The sequence below is a fragment of the Pogona vitticeps genome, chromosome 3 (assembly GCF_051106095.1).
Source record: "Pogona vitticeps strain Pit_001003342236 chromosome 3, PviZW2.1, whole genome shotgun sequence".
In the NCBI taxonomy this organism is placed as follows: domain Eukaryota; kingdom Metazoa; phylum Chordata; class Lepidosauria; order Squamata; family Agamidae; genus Pogona; species Pogona vitticeps.
In genome coordinates this window covers 195,886,762-195,900,590 of record NC_135785.1, presented here as the reverse complement: position 1 = coordinate 195,900,590, position 13,829 = coordinate 195,886,762, and the positions used below count along the sequence as shown (strand labels likewise).

Here is a 13,829-nt window from a genome sequence, read left to right as displayed (position 1 = left end):
TCTCTCCCGGCGGGCAAATCATCCAGTTCCGGGCAGAGAGATCTTTTTGTCCTATGTGTGGAGACATCAGCCGTCCAAACAAAGTTCTACGATCTCCCAACTGGCCAATTAAAAAACAAAGAGCAAGCGAATTGGGCAGATGCAGATCGAGGCACCGTCGTTTTCCTCTCAAGGGCCTTTAGAGACGAGATGAGGGTTTCGTCTTTGGAGGGTTGCCGGAGGCGAGCGGGATGTTAGTGCATGCAACCGATTCCCCTCCGGGAATCACACGGCGTTTCGCTTCTTGTCCCAACTGGGGCTGCTGACTTATCGCCCCCCAAGCTCCAACCCTGCTTCGGGTCCGTAATAATAGCTGAAGGAGAAAGAGCACAAACTCCTTGCTGTCGTTCTCCCCTTCTGTTTTCTGACGGCTTTAAAACCTCCACGAGTGGCAAGCCCTCCCTTTGGCGACCAAAGGTGGCGCTTCAACTCATCTCGGCTGCTTGGAACACTCTGGGAAGCGACTAACCATAGACACAGGAAAAGTCTATGATCCCTGTAGCTCGCCGGAAGAGGTTTCTTTCCGGTCCGAAACCGTCCTGAGATCACTTCCGGTGCGGGGTCCGCCTACTGCAATGGCGGCGGAAGGAGCCTGGAAAGCCGAGGTTCTTGCTGGGGGAAGAAGTGCTCTGTGAGCTCGGCTGCTTCGGCTTCCCGCTGCGTTTCCTGCCGCCAGTGGACTTGCCGCTGGGGTGAGGGAAAGGACTCCGAGGGCTCGCCTGGTCGGCCCGTGTGTTTCTGCCGCTGCAACGATGGCGCCGGTACAATTGGAAAGCCATCAGTTGGTCCCAGCAGGAGGTGGGCCCGCCTCGGCCCCGGCTCCACCGCCTCCAGGAACGGCGGCAGCGGCAGCCAGTCCCGGCTACCGGCTCAGCACTCTCATCGATTTTCTTTTGCATCGAACCTACGCGGAGCTCACGGTCCTCGCGGATCTGTGAGTGACAGGTGGTCGGGGGACCCCATCCCTATCAGCCTTCTGACTGTTTTATGTACTTCCAGTGATAGCTTCCTATACATTAACTTGTTCTCTGATATAGTGGTGTTGTGCCATCTGTTCCTCCCCCCACCCCGCTTTGTCCTCCCTGGTAAATACTATAATCAGCTGTCAGCTAGTGTGGGAGCTTGGCCTTTTAAGCTTGATGAGTATCCTAACGATGGCTTCACACACTGTGATTTCGGATATCTGTTTCAGATCTAAGTAAACATGCCGACGTGCAAAGTGTGACTAGGTTAAAAGATTCTTCAAAAACATTCAGTTCATTCAGCCACACTTGACGGAGATCTAGAACTGGCTCCTTATTTGTAGCTGGAACGCTCAATTCTGCTGTCATGTGAAATTAATTGGCCAAAATCCTATTGCTTAACATAGTAAGTTGCAAATGGAATACCTCTTTTGAATCAATGGAACTTATGGAGCAGTTGGCTCAAAATATGCCCACTCTAGTTGTGGTTTCCTGAGCTAAGCAACAGGATTTCAGCTTTTTCTCTGACACTGTTGCACAAACTGGAAAGTAATCAAAATGTAAATTTCTATTTGCTTGATAGAATAATATTGACTTTATGCTGTCAAGTTACAAGTTACTGTGCCCTCAGTTGTATGCAGTACTTTATCTCCTAGGATTGCCCTCTTTTCACTGGGAGGTAAGAACAGTGCGATCTGCTCTTACTAGAGGTGGTGAAAGCAAACCACATGTTTGAATTGCAGAATTAGAAGCATTTTATACCTTATTGAGGCCGAATAGGACCTCAATATTAGTATCAGTTAAGAAGTTGAACTGTGTATTTTACGTAATGTTTATGTTTATATCTTCTGCTGCATAATTGGAACATTTGTGGCAACATATGTGATATATTTGTTTCATTGTGAGTTCCTTAAATCATTCCTCATGGTGAGTGTCTTCCTGTAATAAATAGTTTCAAATTAGGATCCTCTTCCTAGTGTGGTGTACTGCAGAGGTCCCCAACTCCTGGTCCATGGCCTTGGCAGGACCCGGCCACGGAGACAGATCTCCCGCCCCTCTGCATGCACTTCCCCATGCACACCCACCTGCATGCACGGACCACCTCCCTGCACGCATGAGTGCCGTGCCCACCCACACGTGCCCTGCCCACCTGTGATTACCCCGCCCATCCGTGCATGTGTGCAAACACGCCCCACCCACTGTGAGCACCCCCACGATCTGTGCATGTCTGAGTGCACCCTGCTCACCCTTCAATGTGCCCCACCCATCCGTGCATGTGTGCAATCGTGTCCCGCCCACCCACACATGCACAATTGTGCGCCCTGCCTACCCGTGAGTGCACCCTGCCCACCAGCGAGTGCGGGGGTGACACGCCCCCCTGTGCACAGACCCCCCCAACTGGTCCGTGGTTTGGAAAAGGTTGGGGATCACTGGACCGTAGTGGATAGAGTGATGGACTATACCTCTGGTGACAAGGTTTCAAATTCTCTGTTGGCCATGTAAATTCACTGGGAGAGTGAAACTGGTAAAACCACTCTTTAAATATTTCATTTACCTTGAAATCCCTATTACAGTAACTATAAGTTGGTTCTGACTGTATACTTAACTAGCTAAATGTTGTTTTCAAAGAAATACATATTATTTTCCTATTTTGTTGGTAGAAAATAGAGTGATATAGAGAAGCGCATATACACACTTTCTAAAATAAAGAATAATGTAGGATCTGTGTGATGATGAAATATTGCTAACAAGAATAAAAACTGGGCATGGATACCTGGAAAAATGATTGCTCACACTTTATAGTGATAGGCTGCTTGGCATAGTTACACTGATGGTCTCTTCAGTTTAACTAAATGTATGAAGGGTGAAATGGAGCTTTCTGCTTCTGATTATTTGGACATGTGGTGGGCATTTGTTTGCCACGTATCTTAAGGTATGTCTTGCCTTCACCATTCATTAGTTCCATGTAGGAATACTGATGTAATTTAGCTTTTAGAATCCTAGCATATGTTATGAATACTATAACTGACACATAAATGTTAATGTAATCAAATCATTAATTAAGAAGAGAAACTTCAAATACAAAATTTTACAGAGGGATGGGCAATTAATGAGCTGAATGCAGCATTCTGTCAGTTTTTCTCCCAGGACTTACTACCTTCAAAATACACCATCATGATGGCAACAACAAACCTCCCTTTATTTTTATACAAGTCACACAAGTGCCTTCTTTTTAAGCCTGATAATTCATCCAGAAATGTAATTAGCTTTATGGACAGGATATGTACCTGCCTGATTTCAAGTGAAAATAACACTTATAGTGCTGGTGTTATTTTGGGGGAGAAAGCACACATGCTTTGTGTGGTTTTAGTGTAAAGGATGAGAGGTTAGCTGTGGTAACAAAATTAGCAGTGATGGTCAGGTGTGTTAGTGATGCAGCACTCAGATATTCCAGGGGTTGGACTTTACCTCCAGAAATGAAGATGCTGCCCACTGCTGCTTTCAAGTGACAAAGTAAATTGTCACTTGGTGCATAAATGCATAGTCAGTAAACTTAGTATAGTATAGTATACAATAGTATACAATTTTTAGTATCGTATACAATATACAATATAGTATAGTATACAATTTTTAGTATCGTTAGAAGTAGACTTAGTTTCATTCTCCAATTTAATGTTTATGTCATCTACCACAATGTAATATTTCATTCTTTTTTCAAAAACAGGCTACCAAGAAAAACTGATATGGAAAGGTGAGTAATCAGAAGTGATGTGGATTTGGGGCAACTTTTAATTAAATTTAAATATGGTGAGTCAGTCTAAATGGTGGGCCAGTAGTCTTCTAATTTAAAATGAAATTACGTTCAATTACACAATATGTTGTTTCACCCTTTTTTAGTGGATAGATTGAAGCTCAAGACACAGTGGGCTAGTTCACACATAATTCTGAATGGTATTGTCATGTCATAAAAATGAGCCTTTTGTTTCCATGCTAATCTTCCGTGGTCCAGTTCAGTCCAATGCATTTGCTTTCTAGTGCAAGTCAGTTTGCCATTGTGTTCAGATCAGGAAATAATGATTTGCATTTATCCTCCAAACTAGGCTTGCTGATGGTATGAGAGTTTATATGCCATAGGAAGCAACATACCAGTAAAATAGTACAGAGCAATATATAGTAAAATGGGATGGAACATGGAGGCATTGTTTTGTGGTGGCTCTGGTCATTTATGGAGGAGAGAACTCAGTAAGTGGTACTGGAAGATTCCTGTTTGACACCCTGGCCACATGGCCGATGGGATCCTGCAGGGTTCTGTTTATTTAACATGTGCATGAAGCTGCTGGGAGACCTGTCCAGAGTTTTGGGGTTTAGTGTCAACAATATGCAGATGATGCCCAGCTGTGACGGGGTTCACTAGTTTCTTTTGACATTTCCTCAGTTTGAGCAGGAAATGACAATAAAGGAGTTTCATCAAAATAATCTTTATTAATATTAGAACTTTTTCCTTTCACAACATCAACTGGACTATTAAAAGTCAAATTCTGTGGTAAACAGTCCCACATCTCTGGTAACGGTTTCTCTAATGTCTCCTCTTTCAATGGTATGTCTTCCTGAACTTCTCCTGGTCGGTTGGCCACTCAGACACCCACTGCGAACTGCACAAATAGTCCCGCAGCAGAGGTGTCTGGCCCATTCGCCCTCTGGAGGTTTCTCTCCCAAGGAAAGAGGCTTGGGTCGGACTATATTGTTCACAGGACCTTTGCCCCATGGGTACACCAAGACAGTCCATTCTTCGGGGTGTAAACCCTCGATCGGTTTAATCCAGGGGTCTCAAACACGCGGCCTGTGGGCCATTTGCAGCCTGCCAGATGATAGTTTGTGGCTCCCGCCTTGCCTGCCCCCCGAAGCGCCCACATGTCCTCTGCTGTCAAGAGTCAAAAAAAGCCTCACCTCGCTCTCCAGCTCTCTCAGGACAGTGCCTCTTGTACCCTTCATCTGGAACTGCAGCCTGGCAGCCAGACTGCCTGTCTGCCAGCTGGCAGGCTGCAGTTCCAGATGGAGGGTGCAAGAGGTGCTATCTTGGGGGAGAGCCGGCGAGCGAGGTGCGCTGCTGGCCCTTTCCCCCGAGCATCCAAGCTGCCTCCGAACGATGCCTGAGAGCGGAGCTCGCTCCTGGCCCATCCTTGAAGAGCGCCTCCAAGCAGCCAACAGCAGCTGCTGCAGCCGCCGCCTCTTCCAGGGAAGCGGCTCCTGGCTCTCTTTCTCTCTCGGCACTCCCAGCACCAGCCTGGCTAGCGGCCGCCTCAGCACCCAGTGGTGCTTCCTCCTCCTCCTCCTTCAGCCACTTCAGCTCTGGAAGCTGCCTGGGCTTGCCTTGCAAAGTTTGCTTCTCTGTTGTGGTGGGGGTAGGTGCTGCTGAGTTCACCTTTTTTTGAGCGGGGCCCTCAGAGGAAGGTTGCGGACCTTCGTGTATGTGTGTTTGTGTGCGTGTGTGCGCACCTGTGGGCCCCCCGCCCCATTCTGTTTAATTTCGCAGGTACCAGTGGGCGCTTTTCTCCTTTGTCAAGTTGAATTCTGTGAGGGTTTTTAAAAATTTTATGTCATGCCGTCCTCCCCCCCCCCCCGGCTAGGCGGTCGCCGGTGCTCCCTTCTCCGCTTTTTTGTTCTGCTGCTGCTGGTAGTGAAGAAGGAGCCAGAGGGGGTCGTGGCCAGCGACGAGGGCTCACGCCCCCCTCCTTCTCCTCCTCGGAGCCCCAGCCGGGCTAAGGAAACTCCTGGGTGGCTTCCTCGGGCTCTTGCTCTGCTTGGCAGAAAATTTGATGCAGCCCAGCCTCACCCAGACCCTGCCTCCAGCGGCCCCCAGGTAAATTGAATTTGAGACTCCTGGTTTAATCCCTTCGGTTGTACTCTCACTCAATTCCCGAATGCAATCATCTTTATTTAGCACTTTCTTCGGTATCTTAAATATTTTAGGTTCAACTTGTGCTTCTTCTTTCCAACTATCATCAATAATCATCACTTTCTGCGTCTCCCCTGAATGACCTCCTTCCTCTGAAGTGAGGAAAACGTCTACCCCACTTCGCTCTCTAACTCCTTCCCTTTTTCCTCCCACTTTTAACCCTTTCATGTCCTTTCATGTCACACGCATCTCCTCCTTCGCATTCCCTTTCTCTGGTGTCTCCCTTCCAGATGGTTGAGGGGACTGCACACGCTCTGTTATTTCCTTTTGTTCCTTCACTGGCTCACACCAACTCTATCTCTCCTTGCCATCTAAATCTGAGGAAACTATTTCAGCTGTAGATCGGTATCTGGTATCAGTTATGGATGAGGGTGAATAAACTGAAACTTAATTCAGACAACAAAGAGGTGCTCTTGGTCATTATAAAGGCAGATCAAGGAATAGGGATACAACCTATGCTGGATGGGGTTGTACTCCTCTGAAAACATAGGTAAGCAGCTTGGGGGTGTTCCTGAGCCTGGATGCCCAGGTTTCAGAGGTAGTCAGAAGTGCATTTGCACAATTAAAACTAGTACACCAACTGTGCCCATTTTTAGAAAGGACTGATTGGGGGGTGGTTTAGTGACATCCCAGCTGGATTACTACAACGCGCTCTATGTGGGGCTGCCTCTGGAAAGTGTCAGGAAAATTCAACAAGTACAAAATGTGGTAGTCAGATTGCTAACTGGGGTTGGTCACAGGAAACACGTAACCCCCGTTACAGCAGCTCTATTGACTGCCAACCCATTTCTGAACACAATTCAAAGTGCTGGCTCTAACCTATAAAGCCCTAAACAGCTTGGGTCCAAGCTGTCTCAAGGACTTTGTCTCCTTGTATGAGCCTGCCAGGGTGTTAAGATAATCAGGAGAGGCCTTTCTCTTGATCTTACTACCTTCCCAGGTGTGTTTGATGGAAATATGGGAGAAGGCCTTCTCTTGCTGTTCCTAGACTACTTAGTATTTATATACTTATTGTTGTTAGCTTTAAATATTGTCCTTTAATTATGTAATCCACTTTGCTCCTTTTAAAGGAGAAAGGGGGGATAAAATATTTTGAATAAATAATAAATAACTATAAATGATATCTGAAGATCTGCATAATCACGGGTGCCTCGACTTACGAACGTTCCTACTAATGACCATTTTGAGTTACAACCAGCTCCGGCCACAAAATTTTGCTTCTACTTGTGACTGGAGCTTCCACTTATGAACAGAAAAAGGCAGGGAAAAAAGGTGGGGAATTCAGATTGCTAACTGTAGGTGGGGACGAGGCTGCTTCTTTGTAGCTCTTTTGCCCCAGCAGTTAGAGAGTATGTGATAGGAGAAGGCTGCCTGGTAAGGTAAGGTAAGGTAAGGTGCTGTTTTCTGCTTTTTAAAAACTGTTCTGGGTGTTTTCGCAGCGTGGTTTTGGGCTGGGGGGGGTTATGTTTCTGTGCTGTGATGGGTCTTGGGGGGGGTTGTTTCTTTTTTGTTCCCCCCATTTCCGATGGGTCTTGGGGGTTTGGTTGCTTTTTGGGTTTATTTCCCTCATTTCCGATGGTCTTGCACGCTTCCCTTGCTTTTTTTCTTCTTCGGCCGGAATGGATTAATTGCATTTCAGTGCATTCCTATGGGAAATTGTGCTTCGACTTCCAACCATTTCAAGTTATGTCCATCTTCTGGAACGGATTATCGTCATAAGTCGAGGCACCTCAGTAATAAAGCCTTCTCCTTCGCGGGATAAGGAGTCAGGTTTTCAGAGACAAAATCCTTCTCCCAGTTTTCTATACTGGTCCCATATAGAATAGCTGTTAAAAACTGAAATATGAACTATGAAGATAGTGGCTGAAATCCCATTGATTATCCTAATAATTTGGACTAGAGTAAGCCTGTTGAATAAGTGGAGATTTGGTAAGTCGACTCTTCCTTAAGTTCCATTGATTCAAATTGGCCTAGTAAGTTGTGACTTACTGTGTTAAACAAAATCATAGCTAGAGTAGGTCCATTTTAATTAGTTTAGTAGAACTTGTGCAGGAGTTGACTCACTAAATCCTCACTGATTCAGTGGGCCTATTCTAGTGCAATATATTGTGCTAAGCAACGAATTCAGCCAGTGTTTAGAAATAATTTCTAAATACTCAGAGTGAAGCACTGACAACAGTGGGAAATCACATTTTAATTAGTGTTGAGATTTGCTGGTATTGCCCTGTACATACCTGCTAGAAGCAAAGACTAATATTGGCACATTAAATAATATTTAATTTGTACATTTAGGATGGTGACTATTTCCTTTAACATCTATCTGAGCTTAGTACAGTGGTGCCTCGCTATACGGAGCTGCCCCAATCGCCGCACTCGCTTTGCGACCCGAAATGCCCCCCCGCAGCGTTTTCGCGACCTCGGTAAGCAAGGGGAGGGCGCGAAAACACTGATAGGGGGCCATTTCGGGTCATCCGGCGGCCATTTTGGAGCCGCCGAACAGCTGATCGGCGGCTCCAAAATGGCCGCCGGACCGCGAAAACATCGCTGGAGGGGTAAGTTTTGGCGCCTATTGGAACGCATTAAACTAAGTTTAATGCGTTCCAATAGGCTTTTCCTGCCCCGTACAGCGATGTTTTCGCATAGCATATGCGGGGCACCACTGTATTAGGTCAGCAATGATTTTTTTTCTATCCATGGTCATTAGTATACTTTGAGAATTTGCTCTGAAATAGTGAGCTCTGCAATAAATACTAAAAATCTTGTGTCTCAATGTGGTAAAATGTGTTTTTTTTGCATTTATAATTCTATGCATACTTTCTGTGTGCATTTAACATAAATTTGTTTGATTATAATTAGAGACAAGGAGGAGGAACAATGGTGGAGCTGCGCCCATAGCCACCATACACGCTTTCTCTTGCTACCAATATTGGCAGCGAAGAGCAAGAAAGCCATTTTTAAATGCAGGAAATCCATTGAAAGGGCTTGTTTTACATTTTTTAGTAGTTTGCTATTGAATTTCATTGATATTTTTGGCATCCCAGTTTTTCGTGATTTCCTTGGGTCAGGAAATGGCTTTAGGAAGCCACACATAGGACAGGAGCTGCATCTTCCTGCTCAAATGAAATGATCTATCTTGTTCTGAAATTGTATTATGCATGTCCTATTGATGTATGGTAAGCTGAAGTTGGTGATGTGTCACTGAGAATTCTCTTCATTGATTATAATTCTGTTTTGAAGTGCATTTTCTGGTTTTAGTGCAGCTGCTTTAGGGGATATTTTAATTAACTAGCTTAGCTGTCCTCCATTCCAAATTGAAAGTAATAGAAAAATTGACTAGTAAATGGATCCTTATATTTCCAAAAAGAACAAAAATACTTTGACATTTTTCTTTCTGACATCTTTCCTTTGTCATAAGCTAAATCAACTAAAAAGTATTTAAAAGTATCTGTACTGAAGAGTAGAATAGATTAAAAATGTGAAATTCAAGAAATATTTAGCAGCTATATAGGAGCTAGGTTCATGAACTTAATGTTCCTAATCTGCTTTGTTGTATGATGCAGTTAGAATGCATGAAATCAGAGATCTCTTTGAAACTAGTTTGTTAATTATCTGAGTTTTGAAGTCTTCAAAGTTGAGCATACACATGTGAGAGAAGATCAGAATCACTCTTTTGACCTTTCTACATTTTAGTGCTTACAAACAGGAGCAGATTACCTGTCTGCCTCTGTCAACAAAGAAAATATGTTGAATATTAATCTTTTGTTTAAAAAATGAAATAATTTGCAAAAGCAATGCAAGTGTCTGTTTCTACCACTCCATATGCTGCTTTTCTCTCACCCCATCCCAAATAATTGAGGTACCAATTTTCTAAATATATATATTTTTATTACAGAAAAATAGAAATAGTGCAGTTTGCAAGTCGCACACGACAATTGTTTGTTCGATTGTTAGCTTTGGTCAAATGGGCGAATAATGCTGGAAAGGTTGAAAAATGTGCGGTAAGTTCATGACTTTACAAATGAAATTAAGGGGAGCAGAATAGTTGCTGTGTGTTCATGTGGTTTTAGCTTTTCAGATGTTCAAAAATTGTGGTTGTTCTTTGAAAAAGTATTTTAAAGAAAACTGCTTTGTTTTTTCTTTAGAAAGCAAAAAATAGTTATTTGAAAATACTGACTGAAGAGTCAGAAACTTTAAGCCTCTTCTGACTTTATATTTAGCCTTTACCTGACAAAAATCTTCAAATTGCAGATCATGTAGCACTGGCGTTTGTTACAGTAGTAATGGGGGTCGGGAAGGGAGAAGATGACGCTTAACAAAATCTGTTATGTGAAACAGATTACTGTAAGTCTGTATAAAATGATGACGTGTGTTACATTAATAGAGAAGGTTTGTGTACTGTAACAATAGCACAATATGTTTTCGCACAATTCTGTTGCTGTCCAAGACCCTTCTTGAAGTCTGTGTATTATATAGTACAGTCCATAGAATAATTTATACTTACTTTGCCCTCTCCCACCATTTTTTTTAAAGTCAAGAGAAAGAAATCATTTCACATAATACATTTGCTTAAATGGCTTCTGCATATTCATCATGATTCTTGTGGTGTTTTAGAGTAATATCTGTTGTAAAAATGCATTTTAAACCAAATCTGACCAAAGAGTGAATTCATTACAGACCTCTGTACAATTATAAAAATATATGGACTAGACATAAAGTAAAATATAATAAAAGCAGCATGATATAATTGGCCTAGCCATGCTTTTTTCTTCTGACTCTTTATTCTATTATGGAAGTGTCAAGCATTTTTCAACTGCACCCATCTTTCACTGACTTTCTCAATAGTCAGGAAGTAATTCAGGTAGTAGAGTTGAGCTTCTGTCTCTTATGAACCTGTTTATTTCAGAAGCAAGTCAGGGTACTCTCAGTGGTAGGATTCCCCACCATTTCCAGTATTGGAGCAGTGAATGTGTCACATTTCCTGGCTGTGTGGTATTGTTTCTTATATTTTATGGGTAATTCAATACATACATTTATGGATTTTGTCTTGATTAATGTATATAGGCTTATGCTTGCTCTCTTTTCTTGTGTTCTCTGTTCCCTTCATTTCCTCTCATTACTTCCAGTGTTGTAACTGTATATGTTTGCTCTTGTTACTAATTTACAGGCTGTATAATATTTATTTCAGTAAGATTTATTAAATAGTAGAACTACAAATATTTGGGGTTCATAGAGGTTTAGAGATGACCTGAGCAGGTTAAATGAATTAAAAAAGGAGTAATTTACATATTTATGTGTGTTTTTATGTTAACAGATGATATCAAGCTTTCTAGATCAACAGGCTATTCTCTTCGTTGATACTGCTGATCGTTTAGCATCACTAGCCAGAGATGCTTTGGTTCATGCTCGTCTGCCTAGCTTCGCTATCCCATATGCTATTGATGTGCTGACAACTGGATCATATCCACGGCTGCCAACATGCATACGGGTAAATTGACTTAGTGTGTAGTGAGAACTGCCTTCAGGGTACAGTACTGCCTTAAATATCTGTCCGTTTGCTTGCGGGATAGGGCAGGATTTTTTTCTTGGCTAATGTGGAAATGGATGTTGAGGTTTCTTAGCCTTTGCTGTGTACTTGTGTCATATGTACTGGATTTTTGCATAAAATATAGAATTAAGATTGTTCTGACTAAATATATACTTCATCTGCACTTTATCAGGATAAAATAATTCCTCCTGATCCAATAACTAAAACAGAGAAGCAGACAACACTGCATCAGCTAAACCAGATTCTTCGCCATCGACTGGTGACAACAGACCTTCCGCCACAGCTAGCAAATCTTACAGTTGGTAAAAAAAATGGGAGTTCCCTTAACTTACTTTACTTCAGGATGTTTCAAAAGGTTGATGTAGATTTAAAGAAAGAGTCTTAAAGTCTGTGGACGCCTTAAAAGTAATCTTTGAAGTGTCTGTACTTGCACTCAAGCAACCTGAAAGACGAACTGTTGTTCCTAGAGTGATAGGAATATTTTCTGTATTTGACTCCCCCATAGTTTGCGCTTAAGAAATTCTGTACTGTATTTGATTGGAGTAATTTTGAAAATCTATACTCTTTCATAAGAAAAATAGGCAGTAAAGGAAGTGAACTGTGGATCACCAAACTTAGAAAATATGGCATGTAGACAAAAGGTACAGAAGACTTATTCCCTCATAAGTGGAAGTTATCTTCCTGTTCAGGTCTCTAAAATGACAGTGCAATAAAATATTGACCAAAATCATGTTCTATAAATTGGACTTGTTAGAAAACCAATTCTGAAGGGTTTCCCAGCTCTTTGGAGCAGGATTTTGGTGTGAATGGCGGGGGCTCCAGAGAGAAGATCACTACTCTTCTGCTGGATTATGTTGTTCTACCAGTAGAGGTCCAGTGCTGGATCTTGCCCATGGTCTAAGATGCACCCCCCCTTTTTTGGGGTCAGAGCATAATTGTCAGTTGAGATGGACAAATCAAGCAATTTCAGTTTTTCTACGTTTTGATTGGATAGCTATACGGCAGCAAGGCTCTGAACCTGTTTGCATATTTCAGCCAAAAAAAGAGTAGTTTTCCTGATGATAGAGTTGAAGTATATAGTATGATATTTATTTTGACTGACCTATTTTGGTTAATGGTGTATTTTCAGTCTCAGAGGGAAATGAATTTTAATTTTTGTAGTTCTATGCAATTTGGATACAGTTTTGCTTTAGGAACGGCTGTTTATGCCTCACCCAGACTTTGAAGTCATTGTAGGAAAGTCTTGTTGCATCCCCTTGGGATAATGTCTTGGTAAGCAGAGGAAACGGTGACCTCCTGAGTCGGGACGTTCTCCTTTTGTAACCTCAGCAAGTTCCTTCAGTGCATGTAATCAGAAGCACAGACTCCCCCTTCCAATTGATAGGTTATATCATGAGAACAGTGAGATTTGGCTTTGTTCTGTAAACTGGTCCCCCACTGTGTAGTGTGGCTGTTACTTTTTATTAAAGGATGTGTTTCAGTTCCTTAAGTTTTTTCCCCTCTTCTTAGCTAATGGTCGTGTAAAGTTTCGTGTTGAAGGTGAATTTGAGGCAACTCTGACAGTGATGGGAGATGATCCTGACATCCCATGGCGTCTTCTCAAACTAGAAATTCTGGTTGAAGACAAGGAGACGGGAGGTAATGCCGAAAGACATCATCATAAATCTGTCCCGAAAAGCTTCCCGAATTTGAGTGCTGGCCACAGACTGATACACTCCATTAGCATTTCTGTTAAAAGAAATGGAGCTTCTTCTGGATGTATCAAGTCTTTATGATATGTCTCTCAGTATTTTATTATGTGCTTATAGCTGTCTGTTCTCAAAGGATACACTGCATCAATATTCCACTTTTAAAGTATTAATAAAGCCTTAGTGTTTTCCACTAATGTATGAGGCTTTGAAGAGAAATCTTTCACATATTGTTATATCATATTTTAAGATTCTTTGAAAACTCATAGTTTTTATTTTATTTTTATGGAAGATGGTCGAGCCTTAGTTCATAGTATGCAGATCAGCTTCATCCACCAGTTGGTTCAGTCCCGACTATTCGCTGATGAGAAACCTCTGCAGGACATGTACAACTGCCTACGTATCCTTTTAAATAAAGAGCTTTGAGCTGGTGTGTGACCCTGGAACTAATGTAGAGTGGGTAAAAGAGGAACGAAACTAGAGGCTGAATCCATATTGGCTGTTCTGTTCTTCCTTGCATGGAAAGCACTGAGATCTAATTAATACAAACTTTTGGATGGAGCAAAATGATTCTTTACTTATTCTTCCCCGCAGTTTTATTTTAAAAAAATACCCTCCTTTCTGAATAAAGCATTGTT

General features: G+C 42.5%; 1 protein-coding gene across 1 annotated transcript in view; it reads left to right on the top strand.

The window, feature by feature from the left end:
- Nucleotides 1-643: 643 nt before the first annotated feature.
- MED14 (mediator complex subunit 14) overlaps nucleotides 644-13,829 on the top strand; it is a 53,609-nt gene continuing 40,423 nt past the window's right edge. The window contains exons 1-7 of the mRNA XM_020783880.3: nucleotides 644-973; nucleotides 3,727-3,753; nucleotides 9,851-9,956; nucleotides 11,270-11,443; nucleotides 11,676-11,805; nucleotides 13,013-13,141; nucleotides 13,484-13,591. Of these exons, the coding sequence (XP_020639539.2) occupies nucleotides 792-973; nucleotides 3,727-3,753; nucleotides 9,851-9,956; nucleotides 11,270-11,443; nucleotides 11,676-11,805; nucleotides 13,013-13,141; nucleotides 13,484-13,591 (856 nt within the window). The 5' untranslated portion in view covers nucleotides 644-791. The remainder of the gene's footprint in view (nucleotides 974-3,726; nucleotides 3,754-9,850; nucleotides 9,957-11,269; nucleotides 11,444-11,675; nucleotides 11,806-13,012; nucleotides 13,142-13,483; nucleotides 13,592-13,829) is intronic.